The sequence below is a fragment of the Saccopteryx bilineata genome, chromosome 10 (genome assembly GCF_036850765.1).
Source record: "Saccopteryx bilineata isolate mSacBil1 chromosome 10, mSacBil1_pri_phased_curated, whole genome shotgun sequence".
NCBI classification, from domain to species: Eukaryota; Metazoa; Chordata; class Mammalia; order Chiroptera; family Emballonuridae; genus Saccopteryx; species Saccopteryx bilineata.
This window is the reverse complement of record NC_089499.1, coordinates 45823889-45850955: the sequence shown is the minus strand read 5'-3', so window position 1 is coordinate 45850955 and position 27067 is coordinate 45823889. Positions and strand designations below refer to the sequence as shown.

Here is a 27067-nt window from a genome sequence, read left to right as displayed (position 1 = left end):
GAAAGCAGCCCTGGTACGAAAAGCCCAACAGGGCCAGGGCTGGGCGGAGGAAAGCCGCTCTGGAGCCAGCTCCTCAGAAGGCACTTACCTGGTCCACGTCGTCCGCCATCTTTCAAACTCTGCGCCCTTTCCCGCCTCTCGCGATATCACTCCAGCCTGTCCGGGCTCCGGAACCGTAAGGACGCAATGCCCCGGAAGTAAAAGAGATCTGTTTTGCCCATTATTGCCTCCTGCAGTTTGCATTGGTTATTTTGGGGCGGAGGTTCCTCTTACAGCGTGGGCTTGGTCTAGACGGAGCAGGGGCGTGGTTATGCCTCCTCCCGCCTTGGAGAGCAGCACCAGTTTGTGCAGCCTCCCTCGGGTAGGTGCGTCACTCGCGAAGCGAGCGGTTCTTGCCCGGGCAAGATGGCTCGGAAGCGGGCGGCCGGCAGAAACCCGCGGGGACGCGAACCACGCAGCCAGAAGGCCAAGGGCGAGAGCACGGCCCGGAGTGCGAAGGAGGCAGGTGAGAACGAGGCCAAGCCGGGCTAGGGAAAGATGCTAAAGGAGATACAGAAGCAGGACCAGGTGCGGGATGTGGGGCCGGCCTTCTGAAGGTGGGAGTGGAGGCTGCTCCGCGCCCATCTTCGCTGAGGAGACAACGTTGCCGAAGGTGGGCAGTTGTGCGTCTGCCCCGTTCTCTCTGACGTCGCTTTGCCTTTGTCGTCACTTGAGAAGTGTTGCACCCTGAGTGGTTCCCCTGAATCTTAACCACGAGCTCCCCTGCGTAGCCGCTTTCTTGCTTGGTGTTGCCCACGGGATCAAACCCAACCTCCTGGTAGATGTTAAGAGCTAAATAGGAGTAAGGCATTACAGCTATTTTGTGTCCGCAGACGACGGTGGACCAAGACATAGAGTGCTGTAGCGTGCTAACTCCCAAAATAATATCAGCCAAATTTTACCCCAGAGTTCCAAATTTGGATCCAGTCTAAATTCACCTGGATGTCAGAGAGGCTTCTTATGGTGTCATGTGCAAAGCAAAACTCTTGGTTTTCCCCTTTCAATTTGTCTCTTCCCCACTTTTTCCCATCGCAGAAAATGATCCCTTCACCCACTAGTTAAAACAAACACCTCCTTTTTCTTTTTTTTTCTTCTTTTTTTTGGTATTTTTCTGAAGTTGGAAACGGGGAGGCAGTCAGACGGACTCCCGCATGCGCTGACCGGGATCCACCCGCATGCCCACCAGGGGGCGATGCTCTGCCCATCTGGGGCGTAGCTCTGTCGCAACCAGAGCCATTCTAGCGCCTGAGGCAGAGGCCATGGAACCATCCTCAGTGCCCGGGCCAACTTTGCTCCAATGGAGCCTTGGCTGCGGGAGGGGACGAGAGAGACAGAGAGGAAGGAGAGAGGGAGGGGTGGAGAAGCAGATGGGTGCTTCTCCTTTGTGCCCTGGCCGGGAATCGAACCCGGGACTCCTGCACGCCAGGCCAATGCTCTACCACTGAGCCAACTGGCCAGGGCTACCTCCTTTTTCTTAAATGCAAACATTCAATCTGTCAGCAAGTCTTGTCAGTTCAACCTCAGAACTATATCTCAAATTTCTCCATTTCCATTTATTTACATGGCCACAGACCCTGCTCAAGCCATCACTTTTCATTTGAACAACTGCAGTTTCCCCTTTACTGGTCTCCCTACTTCCTTTCCTCCTCCTGAAATAGTTCAACCAGCAGCCTAAGTGATCTTTAAAAAAATCACATCACACTCGCCTGACCTGTGGTGGCGCAGTGGATCAAGCATCGACCTGGAATGCTGAGGTCGCTGGTTCAAAACCCTGGGCTTGCCTGGTCAAGGCACATATGGGAGTTGATGTTTCCTGTTCCTCCCTCCCTTCTCTTTCTCTGTCTCTCTTCTCTAAAATGAATAAATAAAAATAATTTTTAAAAAAAAATCACATCACACCATGCTCCTCTTTCAAATTCTCTGTGGCTTCCCATAGCTCTTAGCATAAAATCTAAATTCTGCATTATGGCCTACAAGATCCTATGTGATTTGGCAGTTGCTGTCTCTCCTGTTGTCTTCAACAGAACATTGTTTTCTTTGCCAGATATATACTGACCTTTCTGTTTCAAACATACCATGTTATTTTTCATTTTGAACCTTTGTCTTGGATATTTCTCCTGCTTGTAATGTTCATCCATGGTTTTTGCCATGGCTGATTCTTCTATTCCTTCAGGTCTCAACTCAAACACCTCCTGAGTGCGCTAAAGCAGCCTTCACTAGTTATTCCCTATCATGGAGGCCCTCACAATCTCTGTCACAATCTGTAATAATCTTGTTAGTTTATATGCTTCTTTTTTTTTTTTTATATGCTTCTTTCTTGATTGCACATCTTACTAGAATTTAAGTTTCATGAAAGCATCTTGTTTTGTTTTTGTTTTTGTTTTTTTGTGTGGCAGAGACAGAGAGAATCAGAGAGAGAGACAGATAGGGACAGACAGACAGGAAGGGAGAGAGATGAGAAACATCAATTCTTCTTCATTGTGGTTCCTTAGTTGTTCATTGGTTGATTTCTCATATGTGCCTTGACCCGGGGGCTACAGCAGACCGAGTGACCCCTTGCTGGAGCCAGCGACCTTGGGTTCAAGCTGGTGAGCCTTGCTCAAAGCAGATGAGCCTGCGCTCAAGTTGGCCACCTTGGGTTCTCGAACCTGGGTCCTCTGGGTCCCAGTCTGACTCTCTAGCCACTACACCACTGCCTGGTCAGGCGAAAGCATCTTGTTTTTTGCTGTATCCTCTCTTGTCTCCTCCACATATACCAAGTGCTCAATTATATATCTTTATATATATAATTATATATATATCATACATATACACACACACACACACGTATATTTCTTTTTTTCTTTAGTGAGAAAGAGAAAGGGACAGACAGACAGAAAGGGAGAGAGATGAGAAACATCAATTCTTTGTTGTAGCACCTTAGTTGTTCATTGATTGCTTTCTCATATTTACTTTAACCAGTGGGCTCCAGCTGAGCCAAAAACCCCTTGATCAAGCCATTGACCTTTGGACTCAAGCTGGTGATCCACACTCAAGCCAGCGACCTCAGGGTTTTGAACCTGGGTCCTCAGCATCCCAGGCCAATGCTCTATCCTCTGTGCCACAGCCTGGTCAGGCCAATAAAATATTTTTAATAATTGCAAAATGCATGCTGTAGAGCAGCGATTTTCATCTAGTGTGCTGCAAGAATTTTTAAAACATGTAATACCTGGCTGTTTAGTCAGGGGCACTGAACTCTTCCCTTAGATCAGTGGTCAGCAAACTCATTAGTCAACAGAGCCAAATAGCAACAGTACAACGATTGAAACTTCTTTTGAGAGCCAAATTTTTTAAACTTAAACTATATAGGTAGGTACATTCCTTATTGAGGTAACACCCACACGTGATATTTAGTAGAAGAGCCACACTCAAGGGCCCAAAGAACCGCATGTGGCTTGCAAGCCACAGTTTGCTGGCCAGGGCCTTAGATTGTCAAAAAAAAAAAAAAAAAATGACAACAGCCAAACAATAGCCATCCAGTGTGAATGAGTCAAAATTATGTATACGGCCTGACCAGGCGGTGGCGCAGTGGATAGAGCATTGGCCTGGGATGCCGAAGACCCAGGTTCGAGACCCCAAGCTCACCAGCTTGAGCATGGGCTCATCTGGTTTGAGCTAAAGCTCACCAGCTTGGACCCAAGGTCGCTGGATCCAGCAAGGGGTTACTCGGTCTGCTGAGGGCCCGCATTCAAGGCACATATGAGAGGGCAATCAATGAACAACTGGGGTGTCGCAATGCGCAATGAAAAACTGATGATTGATGCTTCTCATCTCTCTGTTCCTGTCTGTCTGTCCCTCTCTCTGACTCTCTGTCTCTGTAAAAAGAAAAAAAAAACCACACAAAAAAATTATGTATACTTATTTTTTGTGTGTCAGATTGGTAAAAAATATTTTTTTTGATGTGCCACAGAATTTTAGCAATTGGTTTATGTATGCCATAAGATGAAAAGGGTTGAAAATCACTGCTGTGGAGGGATTCCTGAAATAACTGGGTAATAGGTTAGACTGGGTAACCAGCAGAAGCTCCTTTGACACTGGATTCAACACTTTTCTGATTCTGTATGAAGTTCTTCATCTACTAGGAAATAGTCAAATGCTAACAATTCTAAACTTAAAAGGTGATTTACTTCACACTTAATACTATGAGTTTCATTTAATTCATTTACTCATTTAAGTAATATTTGATTATTTTCTAAGTACCAATTGTGTGGTATACAAGAACTAGGTGACAAGGAAGATTGAGATTTCTTGGAGGAGCTGACAGTATAGTAGTGTTGACATTTACAAAATATGTCCAAAACAGCCTAACCAGGCGGTGGCACAGTGGATAGAGTGTCAGACTGGGATGCAGAGGACCCAAGTTTGAGACCCCAAGGTTACCAGCTTGAGCGCGGGCTCATCTGGTTTGAGCAAAGCTCACCAGCTTGGACCCAAGGTCGTTGGCTCAAACAAGGGGTTACTCGGTCTGCTGTAGCCCCAAGGTCAAGGCACATATGAGAAAGCAATCAATGAACAAATAAGGTGTTGCAGTGAAAAACTAATGATTGATGCTTCTCATCTCTCTTTGTTCCTGTCAGTTTGTCCCTATCTATCCCTCTCTCTGACTCTCTCTCTGTCTCTGTAAAAAAAAATATATATATATATATATATATATATATATCTCCAAAACAGAGTACAGTATCATTGCAGAAAGTACAGGGCTTTGTGGTTTCTGACAGAATAGTCAAGATTGTCTGAAGATGCTGGAAAATGTTCTCTGAAGGAGTTGTTTGATATGTAACTTTAAAAATGGGTAATAGCCTGACCTGTGGTGGTGCAGTGGATAAAGCGTCAACCTGGAAACGCTGAGGTTGCCAGTTTAAAACCCTGGGCTTGCCCAGTCAAGGCACATATGGGAGTTGATGCTTCCTGCACCTCCACACTTCTCTCTCTCTCTCTCTCCCCCCTCTCTATAATGAATAAATAAAATCTTTCAAAATGGGTAATATTTGCCTAACCTGTGGTGGCGCAGTGGATCAAGCATCAACATGGAACACTGAGGTCGCTGGTTGAAAACCCTGGGCTTGCCCCGTCAGGGCACATATGGGAGTTGATGCTTCCTGTTCCTCCCCCTTCTCTATCTCTCTCTCAGGGCACATATGGGAGTTGATGCCTTCTGCTCCTACCCCCTTCTCTCTCTCTCTTTCTCTAAAATGAATAAATAAATTAAATTTTTAAAATGGGTAATATTTCAGCAAGAGACTGTGAAAAGGTGTTGGTATTCTAATCAGAGAGAATGGATTCTGAATATGTGGCAATTCAACAAATTAAAAGTTTTAATCTGCCCTGGCCGGTTGGTTCAGTGGATAGAGCGTCAGCCCGGCATATGTATGATATACCCCAGGTTCAGTTCCTGGTCAGGGCACACAAGAGAGATGACTATCTGCTTCTCTTCCCCTCCCTCTCCCCCTCTCTTCCCCTCTTTTCCCCTCTCTTCCCCTCTCTTATCTTCCTCTCCCGCAGCCAGTGGCTTGATTGGTCCAAGAATCGCCCCAGCATTGAGGATGGCTCGATTGGTCCGTCAGCCTCAGGCACTAGAAATAGCTGATGCACTCAAGATGGCTTGGTTGATTGGAGTATGTCAGGTGGATCTCAGTCGGAGCGCATGCAGGAGTCTGTCTCACTATCTCCCCTCCTCTCACTTAAAAAAAGGAAAAAGGGGCCCTGGCCGGTTGGCTCAGCGGTAGAGTGTCGGCCTGGCGTGCAGGGGACCCGGGTTTGATTCCCGGCCAGGGCACATAGGAGAAGCGCCCATTTGCTTCTCCACCCCCCCTCCTTCCTCTCTGTCTCTCTCTTCCCCTCCTGCAGCCAAGGCTCCATTGGAGCAAAGATGGCCCGGGCGCTGGGGATGGCTCCTTGGCCTTTGCCCCAGGTGCTAGAGTGGCTCTGGTCGCGGCAGAGCGACGCCCCAGAGGGGCAGAGCATCACCCCCTGGTGGGCAGAGCGTCGCCCCTGGTGGGCATGCCGGGTGGATCCCGGTCTGGCGCATGCGGGAGTCTGTCTGACTGTCTCTCCCCGTTTCCAGCTTCAGAAAAATACAAAAAAAAAAAAAAAAAGGAAAAAGGAAAAAAAAATTAATCTGATGGAGTTGCCACCTGCTTGGGTAGCATTTCCTTCCAGCTAAACACTACCTGGGTACCAGCCTGGTATAGCTCCAACACTTAGTCACTGTATGCACTTGGGTAAGTTACTTTGGACAAATAATTTAGCCTTTCTGAACCTGGTCTTTGAAATGTAATATTACCTTTGCAGGGTGTTTGTTATTTTTTTTTTTTGAGGTGACATATAAGGTTCCCGGCATGCTCCATGTTAGGTAGTCAGTTGGGCTACCTCATATCAATTTAGTCTGAATGTGAATAAGGGTGCACCCATGCTTAACTCAAACTCTGCTAGCAGGGGAGCTAGCAATAAGTTCCCAAAACAGCTTTCAGGATCCCAAGAGCTAGAGTCTTTCCTGTAGTTGGAGGAGGAACAATTGTGGTTTGGATTGCAGGTGACACTAATTTGGTGAATGTTTTTAACAGCGCAGTGGTGTAGGGTTTTTTGTTTTTGTTTTAAAGCAAGATAGAGAGACAGGAAGGGAGAGAGATGAGACTCATCAACTTATAGTTGTAGCACTTTAGTTGTTCATTAATTGCTTCTCATACATGCCTTGATGAGGGTGGAGGGTTCCAGCCAAGCCAGTGACTCCTTGCTCAAGCTGGGACCTCAGAGTTTCAAGCCTGGGAGCTCAGCATCTCAGGTCAATGCTCTGTCCACTGCTCCACCACTGGTCAGGCACAATAGTGTAGGTTTTAACAGTACCTCAGGGCATGCAATGAAATTATAGTAATAAACAAAACAAGCAAGGTTCTTGCTCTTAATTCGTATGATCTTTAGGGAGGGATAGGTAGACAGACAATAAAAAGTTAAAAATAAATTCATATGGTGATAAGAGCTATGAAGAAAGTAAAGCAGGTTACTCTCATAAAACTGACGTGAGTCTAGGGAAGAAGCAGCTAAGTCAGAATCAATGGTCAGGGAAGGCCTCTGAGGGTGTGATATTTTGAGCCAGTTACTGAATGTCATGAAGGAGCCACTCATAGGAAGTTCTGGGGGAAAAGAGATCCAGGCAGAGGGAGCATTTAAAGACTTTAGGAGGGAATGAGCTTGCCAATTGGCTGGAACAGTGAGTGCCAGGGTGAGTGGCAGGAATTGAGGTGAGAGAAGTGAGCACAACCCTTAGTTTGGAGACCAAGCTAAGGAGTTTGTATTTTATTCGAAGTGCTATGAGATGCCACTGGAAGGTTTAAGCAGGTGTTACTAAATCTCAATAGATGGTCAAGCACAAACCGCAGAGGTAATTCCTGCCCTGTTGAAATAACCACATTGAACTCAAGGAGGTTGATTATCCATATGATTGCCCTAGATCATGGAGAGTCCTGTAAATAGCCTGTAGACTCCCCCCCAAAAAAAAAAAAACTGCAAAGAAAAAAATCTATGTTTATTCCAGGCAGAAATAACCACCACTAGATAATGGTAGATTTCCTTCTAGTCTGTGTTGTTTTTTATAGTAGAAGCCAACTATAAAAACAACTTTGGGTGCTTAACATTTTATCTTAGATTATTTTGCTTTGTCTTAAAAGATGACTAATTATATTAGGTTGTATGACTGTAATGGAATTAATGATTAGTTCATGGTTGGACATTTGGATTTTTCATTTATTAATTTTGTAGAGGGAGGGGAACATCAATTTGTTCCACGTACTATATTTATGTATTCATTGGTCGCTTCCTGTATGTGACCTGACCAGCTATTGAGGCCACAGCCTTTGCATATTGGGACAACACTAACCAACTGAGCTTTCCAGCCAGGATCCGCTTTAACTCTTCTACCTAGCTCTTCAAAGCCCAAAAATAAACAGCTGTGCCTTTTAACCAACCAAATAAGTCTGGTGAGAAAGAAATGGTGCCTCTGAAGTATCCTTCCACCTGCATTTTTAGATCAGCAAAAGTGAAGTCTTTTGCTCCTTTGCTTATTAATAGAGGGCTAAAGACCATTGTGAGATACAGAAGTCCAGTTTTAAGGGCACTCTAGTCAAAGTGTCAAGTCATAAACCTTTAATCAACTTCTGGACTTGGAATAAGAAATCTTTCTAGATTCTAAATAACTAATTTTGAAATATTTTATGTTTCCATTTAAACCATGGGAATGCATAAATTACTTCTATAAAACATTTAAAACAGTGGTAGTCAACCTGATCCCTACCGCCCACTAGTGGGCATTCTAGCTTTCATGGTGGGCGATAGCGGAGCAACCAAATTATAAATAAAAAGAGATTTAACTATAATAAGTTGTTCTATAAAGATTTATTCTGCCAAACTTAGCGAAAATCTGACATAAAGTACTTGGTAAGTAATTATTATTATGTGCTTTAACTTGCTGTAACTCTGCTTTATAAATTTTATAAAGTAAAGTTACTTCCCTACTTTATAAATCACCATTACTGGGAACTAGTGGGTGGTTAGAAAATTTTACTACTAACAGATACAAAAGTGGGTGGTAGGTATAAAAAGGTTGACTACCCTTGATTTAATTTTTTTGTGTGTGTGTATTTTTTTGTATTTTTCTGAAGTTGGAAACGGGGAGGCAGTCAGACAGACTCCCGCATGGCCCAACCAGGATCCACCCGGCATGCCTACCGGGGGCAATGCTCTGCCCATCTGGGGCGTTGCTCTGTTGCAACCAGAGCCATTCTAGTGCCTGAGGCAGAGGCCATAGAGCCATCCTCAGCACCCGGTCCAACTTTGCTCCAGTGGAGCCTTGGCTGCAGGAAGGGAAGAGAGAGACAGAGAGGTAGGAGAGGGGGAGGGGTGGAGAAGCAGATGGGTGCTTCTCCTGTGTGCCCTGGCCAGGAATCGAACCCAGGACTCCTGCAGGCCAGACCGATGCTCTACCACTGAGCCAACCGTCTAGGGCGACTACCCCTGATTTAAAAGAAACAAAACTGAATCAGAGACTTTATCTAGTATTAAAATAAATGCCCCTATAATGTGAAATTTATTAAAATTACATTATGAGTTTATTTAGATTATAGAGGAAAGTCTTTTTCCCATGCAAAAGTATATTCTTGGGGGAAAATAAATACCCCAAGAGAGTCGGCAGGACAAACCATAACTGAGAGGAATAAATTTATTTGCTAGTTTAGGTCAGTGGTTCTCAAAGTGTGCACCAGATCGTACTGGTGCGCCTTAGAAGATTTCCAGATGCGCCCTATGGAATTCCAGAGAAATATGTGCCTGTTGGGAACCAAAAGACCAACAGGATTTTTGGAGTTTAGATTTTTGGGAACAGAGGCGTGGGGAATTGGCTGTAAACTGACAGTCTGCCCAACCCCCTGCCCACATCACTTGCCTGATTAGGTTGCAAAAGGCTGTTAAAAACTGTGGTGCTGGATTGTTTACACTACCCCCCATGTTCCCCAGAAAGACTGGAGGCAATTTCTTCTATCCTTTGTTTGGTGTAAAGTTAAGGTGATATGTATGGTGGGGGTTTTGGATTGATGATTAAACATAAGGAATTGTCTCTTGAAGCCTTTTGCATTTCTATAAAAGAAGAATATGTGGCAATATCTAAAAAAGCTTTGAACATTTTACTACAATTTTCAACATCCTATTTATGTGAATTAGGATTTTCTACCCTCAACACCATTAAGAGTAAAAAGAGAGGAATTCTTCAATGTATTGACGAGGAAATGAGAATTTGCCTTTCAAATATATGCCCAAACATTGAAGAAATCGCTAGGACACATCAGGCTCATGTTTCTCATAAACACAAGAATGAAAAAACTTAACACATTGCGCCAACACACACACACACACACACACACACACACATATATAAAGATAACATTTTTGTTGTTTTTTTATTTTTTTTATTTTTTTTTTTGTATTTTTCTGAAGCTGGAAATGGGGAGAGACAGTCAGACAGACTCCCGCATGCGCCCGACCGGGATCCACCCGGCACGCCCACCAGGGGCCGATGCTCTGCCCCTCCAGGGCGTCGCTCTGCTGCGACCAGAGCCACTCTAGCACCTGGGGCAGAGGCCAAGGAGCCATCCCCAGCGCCCGGGCCATCTTTGCTCCAATGGAGCCTTGGCTGCGGGAGGGGAAGAGAGAGACAGAGAGGAAGGCGGGGGGGGGGGGGGGGGGGGGGGCGTGGAGAAGCAAATGGGCACTTCTCCTATGTGCCCTGGCCGGGAATCGAACCCGGGTCGCCCGCACACCAGGCCGACGCTCTACCGCTGAGCCAACCGGCCAGGGCTGTTTTTTTATTTTTTAACCCCTTTTACAAATTCTAAAAAGCATAACAAAAAATATAACATAAAAATGTTTTTCAGTGTCAGAATAAATTTAATTTTGTCATATTTATTTCATTTAATTACCATAAAAGCATGCTTGTACTTTATATTTTTTTCTTTAATATTTGACTTAATTATTATAACATATTTCTCAGAAATTTGTATATAGTGCGCCTAGAATTATTTGTAGGATTTTAAATGCACCCCAACTTCAAAAAGTTTGAAAACCACTAGTTTAGGTCACTATTGCAGCTCCTTTGGAACCTGAATACTGGCTAGAGTGTTTTTGTTTTCCAAAATTAATTGAAGCATGCAAAGACAAAGAAAATGGTTTATTTCAGAATCAAGATTATTTTCATGAATAGATTTGCAAAATAGATAAAATTCTCTTCTGCCAAGTTATTTATAAATTTACTCATTAAAAATTAACATGTTTACGATTTATTTTTGTCTTACCTCTTTGTGAAAATAAATCTGCATTGACCTACAAAAAAAATTAACATGTTAATATATTTGTTAATAGACAGGCCATAGTTTCAGATGCCATAATTTATTTAAAACAAACAACTTGTGCAGTTTTTATACTTTAATAAAAATTAATTTAAGAAAGTACAGATAATTACTACTATCTTTTAAAACCTTAAGCTTGCTGAGATGGATGGTATACTAAGTGCCATTTGGGTTAGATTGGAAAAGTTTCATAAAATGTGTTTTGAGCAGTGTTTGATTTTTAAAGATGGCAGAAATACAAATTAGTGGAAATAAGATTCTGGTAAAACTCAGTTGTGTTTATGAACTCAAAATATTTCACTTAATAGGAGTGGATTAACCCTAAAATAGTCTTGGCAAATAGTAAATAAGCAAGGGGTTAATCAATGGATTGATGTGTTTTTCTTGCTGGATATTATCAGAAATTTAAGAATTGGAAGTTAGATTTTGTTTTCAGTCATATGATGGCCTCTCTGTAGTCATAGGAGAAATATTAATAGAATAAAATGCCTATGAAAAAAGATAGTTTATTTGCTTGACCAGGCGGAGGCGCAATGGATACAATGTCAGACTGGGACACGGAGGACCCAGGTTCAAGACCCCGATGTTGCTAGCTTGAGCACGGGCTCATCTGGTTTGAGCAAAAAGCTCACCAGCTTGGACCCAAGGTCGCTGGCTTGAGCAAGGGGTTACTCCAGGGGTCCCCAAACTACGGCCCGCGGGCCACATGCGGCCCCCTGAGGCCATTTATCCAGCCCCCGCTGCACTTCTGGAAGGGCACCTCTTTCATTGGTGGTCAGTGAGAGGAGCATAGTTTCCACTGAAATATTGGTCAGTTTGTTGATATAAATTTACTTGTTCTTTATTTTAAATATTGTATTTGTTCCCATTTTGTTTTTTTACTTTAAAATAAGATATGTGCAGTGTGCATAGGAATTTGTTCATAGTTTTTTTTATAGTCCGGCCCTCCAACGGTCTGAGGGACAGCGAACTGGCCCCCTGTGTAAAAAGTTTGGGGACCCCTGGGTTACTCAGTCTTCTGTAGTACATACAAGTCTGCTGTCAAGGCACATATGAGAAGGCAGTCATTGAGCAACTAAATGCCGCAATGAAAAAAAATTTTTTGATGCTTCTCATCTCTCTCCCTTCCTGTCTGTCTATCCCTATCTGTCCCTCTCTCTGACTCTCTATAAAATTAAGAAGAAGAAAAAAAGATGGTTTTTACTGTGAGCACAAAATACAGACTGGACTGAAGGTGAGAGTGAGAAGAGGCGGAAAGCTAATTGTTGACCAAACATAGCATGCAGAGCTGGTGATGGAGAAGTGGTTTGGAGGGAGGTTTCAGAAGAGGAATTTTCATGATCTGTCTTTCCTATTGTTCCTTACCTGTTCCATGTGGTCATCTAGATGACTTTGAAGATGAGAAGCCCCCAAAGAAGAGTCTGCTCTCAAAAGACTCACAAGGACAGAGGAAGAGGGGCAGCAATGATCCTGTAGGACAAGCAGATGGTCCTGCAAAAAAGAAAGTGGCTAAGGTGACTGTTAAATCTAAGAACCTCAAGGTTATCAAGGATGAAGCCTTCATTGATGGGGAAGATTTCAGGTAAGAGGTCTTAATTGTTTCTATCAAGGAAGTGTGAGTAAATAAACCTGCTTTTTTGCTTGTCACTAGGATCCATGGAAAAGATTGGATCTTTAAACTCTTCTAGATAGAGCTCAGACTACTAGTAAGAGCTAGAAAGAATCTTAGCATTATATACTTTACTTCCCAAACTTTTCATATAAGGACAGTGACAGCTTACAGAAAATGATTTTTTTTATTTTTTATTTTTTGCATTTTTCTGAAGTTGGAAACGGGGAGGCAGTCAGACAGACTCCCGCATACCCCGGACCGGGATCCACCCGGCACGCCTGTACCAGGGGGCGATGCTCTGCCCATCCGGGGCATTGCTCTGCCGCAATCAGAGCCATTCTAGCGCCTGAGGCAGAGGCCACAGAGCCATCCTCAGCGCCCGGGCAAACTTTTACTCCAATGGAGCCTTGGCTGCGGGAGGGGAAGAGAGAGACAGAGAGGAAGGAGAGGGGGAGGGGTGGAGAAGCAGATGGGCACTTCTCCTGTGTGCCCTGGCCAGGAATCAAACCCGGGACTCCTGCACACCAGGCTGATGCTCTGCCACTGAGCTAACCAGCCAGGGCCAGAAAATGATTTATTCATGCTACACAACTATATAGTGAAAAAAAAAACAGTATGAGACCTAGGTCTTTTGACTCCTGGTTCTGTATTCTTTCTACTACACAAAGGTATTACATGTAGGGGGTGGAGAACACTAAATACAATATATAGATGACATATTATACAATTGTACACCCGAAACCTATAAATTTATTAACTGATATCACTCCAATAAGTTCAATAAAATATAACCCCACAAAAAATTTAAAAATGGAAGATATTACATATAAAAAATACTCACCTGCCATCCTTGTTTTTCTCCTACTACTCTCCTCAAGCACACTCTGCTCCTGCCCAGCTGGACTTCTCGTCCTTCACTCGACATATCCTCATACTTTGCAACCTCTGAGTTATGCTCATAGTCTCCTTCCACGTGAAATGCTTTCTTCCACCTTGAAGATGCAGATCAGAAGTCATTTGCAGACTTAAGATACCTTCAATTTAGGATGGGTTTCTTGGGAAGTAACCCATCATAAGTCAAGGAAGATCTGCATTACACAATAGCAGACATTTAGTCTTGAGCTGATATGTAGTTAGCTACTTTGTAGTTATCTACTTAACTAGCCAGGTGTCAAGGTTTATATTGTTATTTATGACATAACTATATAGTCACATTCCCACTTATCTTGAGTTTAGACTTTATCTTCAGTCTCCATGTCTTATTTCCTAAGAGAGGAAAGAGTAGAGGGAACCGCCTTCTTTAAATTTTTTACAGAAAGAGAGTCAGATAGGGACAGACAGACAGAAGGGAGAGAAATGAGAAGTATCAGTTCTTCGTTGTGGCATCTTAGTTGCTCACTGATTGCTTTCTCATATGTGCCTTAATGAGGTGGGGGGGTGCTATAGCAGTGCGAGTGACCCCTTGCTCAAGGCAGCAACCTTTAACTCAAGCTAGTGACCATGGGGTCACGTCTATGATCCCACACTCAAGCCAACAACTCCGTGCTCAAGTTGGTGAGCCCATGCTCAAGCCAGATGAGCCCGCACTTAAGCTGGCAACCTCCGGGTTTCGAACCTGGGTCCTCCGCGTCCCAGTCTGATGCTCTACCTCTGCGCCACCGTCCGGTCAGATGGGAAACCTTCTGAGGGGACCCATAGTAGGATTAGCAAGTGCAAATTTCCTTCTCTTTCTGGTGTCCAATCGTGTATATACACAGATGTCACAGCTTTTACGTCTGGAACTCACATTATTATTGTGGTTCCTTCTAGCTTTTTCTGTCCCATTTCCAGACATAGCTATATTTTCCTTCACATAGCTCTAGGCTATAGGTTTATAGTGTTTGTTCTGTTTTGACGGCACATCTGGTATTACACTGATGATCACAGCACTTCTCAATGAGAACTTGAGACTTATGCTGATGGAGGAAATGAGGCTCACAGCTCACAAACAATCATTAAGTAATTGCAACAGAATTTCAGTAAATAGAAAAGAGTCCTTAAAATTCCACTTAGTTTAAATGAAGAACTAGGATGTTTGCATCTTCTGTGTTCCTTCCATTGGTCTTTACACAGGGACTTTACGAAGGCCTGCAAGAAGGCACACCATCCAAAGAGAGAGGCTGCCATGGACAAAGACAGCCATGAAGGAGACGATGAAGAGGAAAGTGAAGATGATTGGGAAGAGGTAGAAGGTAAAGCATCTTTCTTTGTTTTTAGAACTGTCTGATCTTATTTTTTCTGTTTGATTGTTTGAAGTCATGTCACTGATTGTAGTCCTGTTGTCTTCTTTTGAAACTAATAAGACCAAAGATAAGGTTGCAGTAGGGACTTGCTTTTGATATAAGGAAAAATTCAACACCAGGTTAGTAGAGCAGATTGTATATTCTCTTCCTTTGCTGGTTGTCATGGTTGTCAGTGGAATAGAGAGGCAATATCACTCCAGAAAGAGCAGAGGCTTTACGAGATACTTAGAGCATCAGCCCAGCATGTGGAAGTCCCAGGTTCAATTCCCAGTCAGGGCACACAGGAGAAGCAACCATCTTCTTCTCCACTCCTCCTTCTCTCTCTCTTACTCTTCCCCTTCCACAGTCAAGGCTTGATTGGTTAAAGCAAGTTGGCCGCTGGCGCTGAAGATTAGCTCTGTGGCCTTGCCTAAGGCACTAAAATAACTTGATTGCAGAGCAACAGAGCAGTGGCCCCAGATAGGCAGAGCATTACCCAGTAGGGGGCTTGCTGGGTGGATCCCAGTCGGAGTGCATGCAGGAGTCTGTCTCTGCCTCCCCACCTCTCACTTAATATGAATGAATGAGTGAAGGAATGATAAACAAATAGACAGACCTGGGATTAGAGCCTAGTTTTGCCACTTATATAGCTGCGTGAGCAAGTAACTCCTGCTATCTAAGCCAGTTTTTTGTTTGTTTGTTTCATTTTTAACATTCAGTAAACACTGAATGCTTACCATAAGGAATGCACAGTCTAGGCTCTGGGATTGTCGGGGGGTGTAGGTGTGTCACCAAAATAATGGGCCTCTTGCATCATACTTAGAATCAGTAGCAGCTAATGTTATCATCTCTGAACCTGCTGCTTAGCATGACTTTTTCCCAGCTGTCTATTTTGAGTGTGTTCAAACCTACAAGAAAATGAGAATGTAGTACATATATTCTTCATCTAGATTCACTAACTTTAACATTTACCATATTAAATGTATCTTTCAGTAAATATGCATTGTGGAAACATTTAAAAGTAAGTCACAGACTTTCTGACACTTCTAAATATTGCACCATGCATTTCCTACATTATAAAATACCATTATTACGCCTAAGAAAATGAACAGTAAATTCCTAATTATTATAAAAATATTTTTGTAGTTGTTTTTTGTTCTAGGCCAGGAGCTATTCAGTGTGTAAACCTTGTATTGGTTGGCTCTTTAGTCTTATTCTAGAATAGTACCCCCCAACCACCATTTTTTTGTTCTGTTTTGTTTTGTTTTTAGCACTGGTCTCTTGTTTTATACAGTGTCTCAGGTTCTGGTTCTGTCTGACATCTCATGGGGGTGTTACACTTGTTTCAGTATTCCATGTGTTTCTTATAAATTGTAAATTAAATCCAAAGATTTGATTGAATTTAGGTTAAACTTTTTTTTTTTTTTTTTTGCAAGACTACTTCATAGGTGATGTTTTTTACTTGTTATCACATCCATTAAGAGACACCTAATGTCAGGTTGTCTTACTGGTGATGCTAAGTTTGATCATGTAAGGTGGTACTGCCCAGTTGTGTCAATGTACAGGTATATTCTCCCTTTGTAATTAACTGTCTCTGGAGCAGCACTCTGATTCTGGGTGAATATCTTGTCCCCTAATAATTTTTTACCTAATGGTTTTTAGCATGCATAGTGATCTTGACTGGATCAAAAATTGTTATACTAAGGATAGCAAAATGGTAATAATCTGATTCTTTTATTTTATATACATTTATTAGCTGAGTAATCTGCAAAGGAATTGTATTTATTTAGCAAGTATCTAATCTTACCTCCCTTTCATGAATTATATTTAGTCATTTAATCTGAGTATCACTGTGGATTTAGAAATATTTTTAGAAATTACATAATTACCAGTTATCATTATACTTTTTGAGCTTAATATTGTCCCATAGCCTGACCTGTGGTGGCGCAGTGGATAAAGCATCGACCTGGAAATGCTGAGGTCGCCGGTTCGAAACCCTGGGCTTGCCTGGTCAAGGCACATATGGGAGTTGATGCTTCCAGCTCCTTCCCCCTTCTCTCTGTCTCTCTCTCCTCTCTCTCTCTCCTCTTTAAAATGAATAAAAAAAAAATATTGTCCCATATTTGACTAGTAGAAGCCCCTTTAACCTAGTTACCCTACCATGTCTTTTTGACATTGTCTCATTAGTTCTTGAGAACATTTATGTTTTCTGGCACAAGGTGTTTTGGCCTCACTTGATACTTTCCTCACTTCTGACCTGAAATCAACCCTTTTTTTCCAAGAAGCCCTAGTTCATTTTAGTGGGAAATGGTTTATAGAAACCAAAATTTTGGCATTAGGTGTGTTTATTGTTAAACGGGCATTATTGCATCTAGGCCCAAAGCTTTCTAAAAAGAACCCTTTGCTAATTAAGTTCACAGATACAGTTCAACAAATTCAGTTTATTTCATGGCCTGACCTGTGGTGGCGCATCGACCATAAAAGCAAATTGTGCTTATGTACTAAGCACAATTAGTGCTTAAGTACTAAGTGTTTTGTACTAATAAAAGATAGAAATTGGGCCCTGTCCGATTGGCTCAGCAGTAGAGCGTTGGCCCGGCGTGTGGAAGTCCCGGGTTCAGTTCCCAGCCAGGGCACACAGGAGATGCACCCATCTGCTTCTCCACCCCTCCCCCTCTCCTTTCTCTCTCTCTCTCTCTCTCTCTCTCTCTCTCTCTCTCTTCCCCTCCAACAGCCAGGGCTCCATTGGAGCAAAGTTGGCCTGGACGTTGAGGATGGCTCCATGGCCTCCGCCTTAGGCACTAGAACGGCTCTAGTTGCAGCAGAGCAACACCCCAGAGGGGCCAAGCATTGCCCCCTGGCATGCCAGGTGAATCCTGGTTGGGTGCTTGTGAGAGTCTCTCTGCCTCCCCCTCTCTTTCTCACTTAGGAAAAATACAAAAAAAAGATAGAAATTGTTCTATTTGGCTTTAAAAAAAATAAGTACTAAAACACAAACAAGCATCAGCTTCTTAGCTTTTTTTTTTTTTTTTTTTTTTTTTTTTTTTTTTTTTTTTTTACAGAGACAAAGAGAGTCAGAGAGAAGGATAGATAGGGACAGACAGACAGGAACGGAGAGATGAGAAGCATCAATCATTAGTTTTTCTTTGCGACACCTTAGTTGTTCATTGACTGCTTTCTCATATGTGCCTTGACCATGGGGCTACAGCAGACTGAGTTACCCCTTGCTCAAGCTAGTGACCTTGAGTCCAAGCTGGTGAGCTTTTACTCAAACCAGATGAGCTCGTGCTCGAGCTGGTGACCTCGGGGTCTCCAACCTGGGTCCTCTGCATCCCAGTCCAATGCTCTATCCACTGCCTTACCGCCTGGTCAGGCAAGCATCAGCTTCTTAATAGCATAGCACTTTGTGTAATTCAACTCAATATTGTTATACCTTAATTTCCTCTTCTATTACCAGGACTACTTCTCTGGGGTTTTGTGTGAGTTAAAGGAGACAAATAAATGTAAAATCACACAGTGCCTAGCTTTTTTTTTTTTTTTTTTTTTTTTTGGTATTCAAAGTATGGAAGGAGTAGCTGTCTCTGTGAGTTATCCACCTTGTATTCGTTCCTCTCTTCCTCCTTCCCACCAGAACCTCGAATGTGCATTAGCTATTATTGTGGGTTTTTTGGGGTTTTGGGGTGTTTTTTTTTGTTTTTTTGGTATTTTTCCGAAGCTGGAAACAGGGAGAGACAGACAGACTCCCGCATGCGCCCAACCGGGATCCACCCGGCTCGCCCACCAGGGGCAACGCTCTGCCCACCAGGGGGCGATGCTCTGCCCCTCCGGGGCATCGCTCTGCCAAGACCAGAGCCACTCTAGCGCCTGGGGCAGAGGCCAAGGAGCCATCCCAGCGCCCGGGCCATCTCTGCTCCAATGGAGCCTCAGCTGCGGGAGGGGAAGAGAGAGAGAGAGAGGAAGGAGAGGGGGAGGGGTGGAGAAGCAAATGGGCGCTTCTCCTATGTGCCCTGGCTGGGAATCAAACCCGGGTCCCCTGCACGCCAGACCGACACTCTACCGCTGAGCCAACCGGCCAGGGCCCAATAGTTATTATTGTAATTATTATTTTTGATTTTTAAAAATTACTGTTGATAGAGCTTAGTGAGCCTGTGCCAGGCAATGTGGAAGAAAACGCAGCCTTCTTTCGATCTGTTCTGCCTATGAAACCGGTGGAGATAGAGATTGAAACCCCGGAGCAGGTGAAAGCGAGAGAAAGAAGGTAAGATTAGACAGACACTTGCTTCTAGGTCCCTGTCACATGTCTTTGGAACAGCTGCTACTTAATGAAAACTTTTGAGAACCAAATTGAAGGCCAGGGCTGAGTATCAAAGCAGTCAGTAGCCTTGGGTGAGAAAACCCTGGATTTGCCTTTAGGACTTGAGTGAGAAAACCTTCATGTCCTGCCTGAGGCAAGAGATGTGGGGAGAAAATTCATGTATTGAACAACTTCTGTGTGCCAAGGTAGTCCATCATCTTACTTAATCTTTAGAATAGTATGTGAATGAGGAGATGTTAAATATAATTTCAGGAGCCACTCAGCCAGTCAATAAATAAGCCAAGATCTAAATCCCTGTCAGGCTAACTTGGCAAGTCATGCTTTTCCACACATCACTCTGCAGGACTTGAAGCAGTGCCCCGCTGTGGTAGGGAGCCCCCACTTCGTCCCAATATCCCCAGTACCTCTGTAGCTTCTGGCTTGGGAATATGGAGCACAGCACCTGGTCGTTTATTGAGTAATAATAAACTTGACTGTGATGGACACATTATTAGCCATGCAGAAGAAAGATCATAAAAGTAATTCAAGAAGCATCAAGTTTTCTTAAAGATGCACAGGACACAGACATGAAAGAGATTTCACACCAGAACAGTGTTACACAAATGAAAATGCATTAACTGAACATAAAAGAAGTGTTTGCTAAGAAGGGAATTGGTACTTGGAAGGTCAGGCAGTCAGAGAAGACTTCCTGGATGAGGTGAGCTTTGACTCATGTTCCTGAGGTATAATTTGGTGCAGGTTGAGAGGAGGGTAGTCTGGGTAGAGAATGTCCTGAGCTAAGATTTGTAGGTGAGAAGGAGCAGAAAAGTATGCAAAAAGTAGGGAGCATCTAAAAACTTTACTTGTGTAGCACAACCTTGTGCAGGAAAACAAGGAGATCAATTCACATGCCATTTCAAGTAAAAGGAATTGACTGGGGGAATGGAGCCAGGTTTCAGTTTCCCAGGTCATTTTTTAATTTTTCAATATGCATTGCAGTGAAAAAATACAAATGGAGTTTGAGATAAATCTTCGGAGGCTGATGAAGCGTTTCAGTAAAGAAGTTCAGGAGGACACACACAAGGTAAGAGCAGGGAATGAAGGGAAAGGACAGCAGTCTTCTTCACTGAGGCGCGTGCTATGGCGGAAAGAATTAAGGTTCTCAGTCAATGAAACCTAGGTCTTATTTCTGGCTCTCCTGCTCACTTCGTGACCTTGGCAAGTCTCTTATTCTCTCTAAAGCTTAGTTTCCTCGTTTTTGAAAGGGAAGTTAATAATAGTGTCTTCCTCAGAGGGTGGTTGTGAGGATTAAGCAAATATCTATCACATGTAAAGGACATAGCACAATGCCTGGCATGGAGCAGCTGCTAAAGAACAGACGCTCCATTCCTCTTTCAACTATTCAGTAACATTAACTCTGACCTCAGCTAAAGTTGCTGGCTTTTTACTTCAGCTGATAGTTATTGAAAGCATATTATGTACCTAGCAAGGTTCTTGGCATTGTGGGAAGAGAGACTTTAATAAAGTTTATTTCCTACCAATAAGGGGTTACTGATCTCACAAATGGAACAAGAAAGACCTCAAAACAGAGAAACTCAAGACTTAAAGAAAGGAAGAGATCAGGGTAGGTTTGAGTAGCTGAGGAAGGCTTTATTTAGGAGGAAGAACTGGACTTGGGTTTGGAAGAAAGGACAGCATGTTGAGATGGAGAAGACAGAGTCTGGGAATGTTGCTCTGGCTGAATTACAGAAAGGGTGGTGAGACAACTGAATTGCCTGCATCTTGGGGGATGTGTGTGTTGGAGACAAGATGAAAGTGAAGGAAGGAGGATTTTGATTTTTTCTCTGATCGGCAGCAGAGAGCCAGAGAAGGTATGATGGGATGGATGGAAGAGACACTCTGCAGCAGCCACAGAAATCTAGAAGTGAAATGTGTACGTAGCAAAGACAGGAGGAGATGAGACAAGAACTGGAGTGATGCCCACTTTAGCAGCCTTGAGGTGTAAATGAGATAGCTCTGTTTCTTCTACTTCTTGGTGTTGGAGATGAAAGGAAGAGACCAAGATTGTAAGCTTAAGTGAGGGGAGAAAGGCAGTGTTGTTGATTAAAATAGGGAGGCAGTAAGTGGGAAGGAAGGAAGGAAGGCAAGCTAATTTTGAAGTGAAACCAATGCAAAGCTGTGTGAGAGAGAAGGGGAAGACAATCACATGATCATTTCAATAGGTTAAGGAAGGGTAGGGTTGGAGGTCAGATGTGTAACAGATATGGGGTCTGACACTGAGTAGTTTGGGTTCAAGAACTCAGGTTAGTGCAGAAAGCCATGCAGTAGCCCCATGCTGTCTCCCAGCTTTGAGAGTTACTAGCCTGTGCGCAGTCTTGCTATTCTTTCTCCCCACTCACTGTTCCTCTTGCCCCTCCTGAGTAGCGTTTCCCAGACATTGTAGCATTTCTTTTCTCTTCTCTTCTCTTTTCTTTTCTTTTCTTTCTTTCTTTCTTTCTTTTTTTTTTTTTTAAGATTTTGTTCATTTTAGATGAGGGGGAAAGAAAAGAGGGAGAAGCAAGAAGCATCAACTCCCATATGTGCCTTGACCAGGCAAGCCCAGGGTTTTGAACCAGTGACCTCAGTGTTCCAGGTCAACACTTTACTGCACCAACACAGGTCAGGTTCATTGTAGTATTTCATCCATAGTTCCTTCAGTATATATCTCCAAAAGACAAGGTCTCTTAGAAGAAAAGTTTGTATTTTGACACTTTGAGATTACAGATTGTTTGAGGGAATGAGTAGATAGATAGAAGAGGGCGTAAGCCTGGCCAGGCGGTGGCTCAGTAGATAGAGCGTCAGATTGAGACGCAGGGGATCCAGATTCAAAACCCTGAGATTGCCAGCTTGAGCACGGGATCACCAGCTTGAATGAGGTGTTGCTGGCTTGAGCATGGGATCATAGACATGACCCCATGGTTGCTGGCTTGAGCAAGGGATCACTCACTCTGCTATAGCGACTCCCCCCCCCCCCCCAGGCACACAGGAGAAAGCAATCACAGAACAGCTAAGGAGCTGCAACGAAGTATTGATGTTTCTCATCTCTCTCCCTTCCTGTCTGTCTGTCCCTCTCTCTGACTCTCTGTCTCTCAAAAAAAAGAAGAAGAATAGGGGGTGAAAGACAAAATCTTGGGAAATGGCTAATGTTAGTATTTTTATTTTTTTGTGTGTAGAAATGGCAACAAATATTTCCTGCCCACAGAATGTCTTTTGATTTGGCAGCAAAAATCCCTTTAGGTTTCAGCCTTCCTTCCATGTCTTTCTTTTTCCCTTTCTTCCCAGGTTCACCTTCTATGCCTGCTAGCAAATGGTTTCTATCGAAATAGCATCTGCAACCAGCCCGATCTGCTTGCTATTAGCCTCTCCATCATCCCAACTCACTTTACCAAAGTGCCTCCTCAAGACATCGATACGTACTACCTGTCAAACCTGGTGAAATGGTATGGCCCTGTAGCTGGTGGCCTGTGCTTCACAGCCTTAGTGAAGGATTTGTGTATCTCTCAGAGATTGGGTACAGGTCGCTTCCACAGATATCCCTTAAAGTGATCTTTATGCCAGGCAGTGGGCATGGCATTGAAGATAGGGAAATGTTAGGTGTGATCTCTGTCCTGGAAGCGCTCCCAGGTTGGTCGGGGTGACATATCTAATTACCCGGAGTAATTAGAATAGGGTGACCATTGCTCTGGAGGAAGTGTTCTGGGGACTGCAGACACAGAGAGCACTTACCTCAGCCCAGGAGCCTGGGGAGGCTCTTGAGGGAGGTAAAGTCTGAATCTATAGTGTTGAGCAGGAATTGGCCACACAGAATGGGAAGAGTAGAACAAAGGTAGGTGAGGCTCACATTCCCTTCCTAGACTCCCCTCTGATTTTCTTGGCTGTGAGGAACAGAGTTCCTCTTTGCCCTGACCTCTCACGCAAGGGAATGCCTGGCTTCTCTCTAGGTTCATCAGAACATTTACAGTTAACTCTGACCTCTCCATCAGTGAGCGAGACAGCCTGCGGACTACATTGGAAAGGAGATTTGCTATTTACTCTGCACGAGATGATGAAGAATTGGTCCACGTGAGTGATTCTTTCTGGCAGCTCTATTATAGCTGTTAGCAAATGATGGTGGCAGTCATGTGTCAGATATTATTCCAGGTGTTTTACATGTATTTCCTTAGTCCTCAAAATAAAAAATAGTCACCTGACCAGTGGTGACACAGTGGACCAAGCATCGACCTGGGACGCTAATGTCGCTGGTTCGAAACCCTGAGGTCAGCAGCTTGAGCCCAAAGGTTGCTGTCTTGAAGCCCAAGGTCGCTGGCTTGAACCCAAGGTCACTGGCTTGGCTTGAGCCTTCTGGTTCAAGGACTTAAGAGAAGCAATCAATGAACAACTTAAGTGATGTAACTACGAGTTGATGATTCTCACCGCCCTCCCCCTTGCTCACTCTCACTAAAGAAATAAAATAAAATTTAAAAATAGTAATTGAAGCTAAAAGAGGCTAAGTTCCTTTCTTAGGGTCATTCAGTTGGCAGGCATTGGAATCATGGGTGGGACCACTGTGTGAGTTGAAGACCTGCATCTTCTTTCTTTTACTTGGTATCCTGGTATGTTAAAGGACTGAATTTTTGGCTAGCTGCTTTGACCAAAATCATTTTAACTAACTATTCAGAAAATGTATTTAGAAGTTCCAAGAAAATGTTATTTCACATTGGCTGCTGAAATCCTTGAGAAAGTGTTTTCATACCTTCCAGTTTGGGTGATGGCATCAACAGGCAGCCATGCAGTGAGGAGAGTTGTATCTACCAGAAGGAGGCCTGGTGTAGACAGGCTTTATCAAACGCTGAAAATACCCTTAGGTAAGGCTCTGTCTGAATAAAACAAAGATAAAGAGATACATAGTTTTATCCCCAGAAGATTCCTATGAATACATACACCTGTGCCTGAGTCTCAGATTCCCTGTTTTGTTTTGGGAAAGAGGCCAGACTTTTTATATCTTTAGAAGCTAAATGACTGATGTCTTTACCTCTTCTAAGATAACCTGACATGGCCAGTAATTATAATGTAGTACCACCATCCAGAAGAAAACATTAATATTTGGATTGTCATCCCATACTTTGTTCCTGTGTTTTGTGTACATATATCTTTTTTGTTGTTTGTTTTGTGTACATATATCTTTTTTTTGTTGTTGAGGCTTTTTTTTAACTCCGAGGAGGGGAGGCAGAGACAGACTCCCACATGCACCCCAACTGGGATCCACCTGGCAAGCCCGCTAGGGGGTGATGCTCTGCCCATCTGGAGTGTTGTTCTGTTACTCAGCAACCAAGCTCTTCTTAGCACATGAGGCAGAGGCCACGTAGCCATCCTCAGTGTCCGGGGCCAACTGGCTGCAATCGAACCATGGCTACAAGAGGGTAAGAGATAGACACAGAGAGAAAGAAGCGAAAAGTGGAGGGGTAGAGAAGCAAATGGGCGATTCTGTGTGCCCTGACTGGGAATCAAACCTGGGACTTCCACGTGCCAGGCTAATGCCACTGAGCCAGCTGGCCAGGGCCTTGTTGAGTTTTTTAAAGCAAAAAAGATATAGTTTATTTTATTACATTTTATTTTAAATGTTTATTTATACTGATTTTAGAGAGAGAGGAAGGGAAAGAGGAAGAGAGACAGGAACATCAATCTGTTCCTGTATGTGTCGTGACAGAATTGAACTGGCAACCTCTGCACTTTTGGACACTGCTCTAGCCAACCGAGCTATCCAACCAGGGCAAAAATATATAGTTTGGGGTTTTTTTAAATGAACAATTCAGTTGCTCTTTAATGCATTTAGAGTTTTGTGAAATAATCACCTCTATTTCTAAGACATTTTTGCTATCCCAAAAGGAAATCCTATACCTATAAAACAATTACTCCGTATTCTATTTCCTCCCATCCCCTCATGTACCTGGCAACCATCATTTTGCATTCTGTCTAATGATTTACATATTCTGGATATTTTACGTAAAAAAAAAAAATCATACAACGTGATGTTTTTTGTGTCTGGTTTCTTTAACTTAAGCATGTTTTCAAGGTTCATCTATGTTCGGAGATTGTATCAGTACTTTATTCTTTTATATGGCTGAATAACATTCTTATGTGGAAAGACCACATTTTGTTATTCATTCATTAGTTGATGGGCATTTCAGTTGTTTCCACCTTTTGGCTATTGTAAAGAGTACTGTTATATACATATGCACATATATTTATTTGAGTAGTTGTTTTTAGTTCTTTTGGGTATATACCTAGGAGTAGAGTTGCTGGATCATGTGGTGATAGGATGTTAAACTTTTTGAGGAATTGCCAAATATTTTCATTAGGAGCTGCACCATTTTACATCCTACCAGCAATGTCCAAGGTTCCAGCTTCTCCAAATCCTCACCAATAATTATTTTCTGGTTTTTTAAGTCATCCTAATCCGTATGAAGTAGTATCTCATTGGGTTCTGACTTTCATTTCTCTGACAACTAATGATGGTTAGCATATTTTCATGTGTGTATTGGCCACTTGTATATCTTCTTTGGAGAAATATCCAAGTCTTTTACCTATATTTTAATTGAGTTCTTTGTCTTTTTGTTTTTGAATTATAAGAGTTTTTTCTATATTTTGGGTACTAAACACCAGTCAGGAACAGGCTTTGCAAATATTTTCTCCCATTCTATAGGTTGCCTTTTCACTTTCTTAATAAAGTCCTTTGATGTAGAAAAGTTTTAATTTCGACAAAGTCTAATTTTTCTATTTTTTTCGTTCTTTTTCCTTTTGGTGTCATATCTAAAACTCCATTGCCAAATCCAAAGTCATAAAGATTCCCTCCGCCTGACCAGGTGGTGGCGTAGTGAATAGAGCGTCAGACTGGGATGTGGAAGGACCCAGGTTCAAGACCCCGAGGTTGCCAGCTTGAGCGCGGGCTCATCTGGCTTGAGCCAAAAAAAGCTCACCAGCTTGGACCCAAGGTCACTGGCTCGAGCAAGGGGTTACTCGGTCTGCTGAAGGCCCACGGTCAAGGCACATATGAGAAAGCAATCAATGAACAACTAAGGAGTCCTAACGAAAAAGTGATGATTGATGCTTCTCATCTCTCTCCATTCCTGTCTGTCCCTATCTATCCCTCTCTCTGACTCTCTCTCTGTTCCTGTAAAAATAAATAAATAAATAAAAATTAAGATTCCCTCCTATATCCTAAGAATTTTACAGTTTTAACTCTTACATTTAGATCTTTCATTCATTTTAGGTTAATGTTTGTCAGTTATGTGAGATATATGTTCAACTTTATTCTTTTTGCATGTGAGTATTCAGTTGTCCCAGTACAATTTGTTGAAGGACTGTTCTTTCAACTTTTGTTGTATTATTTTCACTACTAGTTGAAGAGACAAGTTTTTCAATGGAAATTGAATAGTCTTGGCACCCTTGTCAGAAATCTGTTGACACCTGACCTGTGGTAACGCAGTGGATGGAGCATTGACATGGAATGCTGAGGTTGCCTATTCGAAACCCCAGGCTTGCCCAGTCAAGGCACATACAGGAAGCAACTACTACAAGTTGATGCTTCCTGCTCCTCTCCCTCTTTCTCTCTATTTCTTCTCTCTAAATAAATAAAATATATAGCTATTAAAAATAATCCACTGGCTGCCTGATGTATGTTGGCACAGTGGATAGAGCATTGACCTAGAATGCTGAGGTCACTGGTTCAAAACTTTGGTCTTGCCCTGTCTCCCATCCAAGTACTAACCAGGCCCAACCCTGCTTAGCTTACGAGATCAGACGAGATCGGGCGCGTTCAGGGTGGTATGGCCGTAGACAAGTCTTGCCCTGTCAAAGCACATACGGGAAGCAACTACCAGTTGATGCTTCCCATTCCTCCCCGCCCTGCCCCTTT

The 27067-nt window shown here is 43.1% G+C and overlaps 2 protein-coding genes across 4 annotated transcripts in view; one reads left to right on the top strand and one right to left on the bottom strand.

Annotated features, from left to right (window-relative positions):
* LSM3 (LSM3 homolog, U6 small nuclear RNA and mRNA degradation associated) overlaps window positions 1–109 on the bottom strand; it is a 31814-nt gene extending 31705 nt beyond the window's left edge. The window contains exon 1 of the mRNA XM_066244316.1: window positions 89–109. Coding sequence (XP_066100413.1) covers window positions 89–109 — 21 coding nt within the window. The remainder of the gene's footprint in view (window positions 1–88) is intronic.
* Window positions 110–211: 102 nt separating this feature from the next.
* The window catches only part of XPC (XPC complex subunit, DNA damage recognition and repair factor), a 286669-nt gene continuing 259813 nt past the window's right edge, over window positions 212–27067 (top strand). For 2 of the 3 annotated variants that reach the window (XR_010727308.1, XM_066245205.1), the window contains exons 1-7: window positions 212–505; window positions 12354–12549; window positions 14692–14810; window positions 18975–19098; window positions 20134–20218; window positions 22456–22613; window positions 23115–23235. Coding sequence is in view for 2 of the 3 variants with exons in the window: in XM_066245205.1 (XP_066101302.1) it covers window positions 406–505; window positions 12354–12549; window positions 14692–14810; window positions 18975–19098; window positions 20134–20218; window positions 22456–22613; window positions 23115–23235 (903 nt within the window). In the remaining variant the exon portion in view is untranslated. The remainder of the gene's footprint in view (window positions 506–12353; window positions 12550–14691; window positions 14811–18974; window positions 19099–20133; window positions 20219–22455; window positions 22614–23114; window positions 23236–27067) is intronic. The other variant, XM_066245206.1, reaches the window with a different exon arrangement.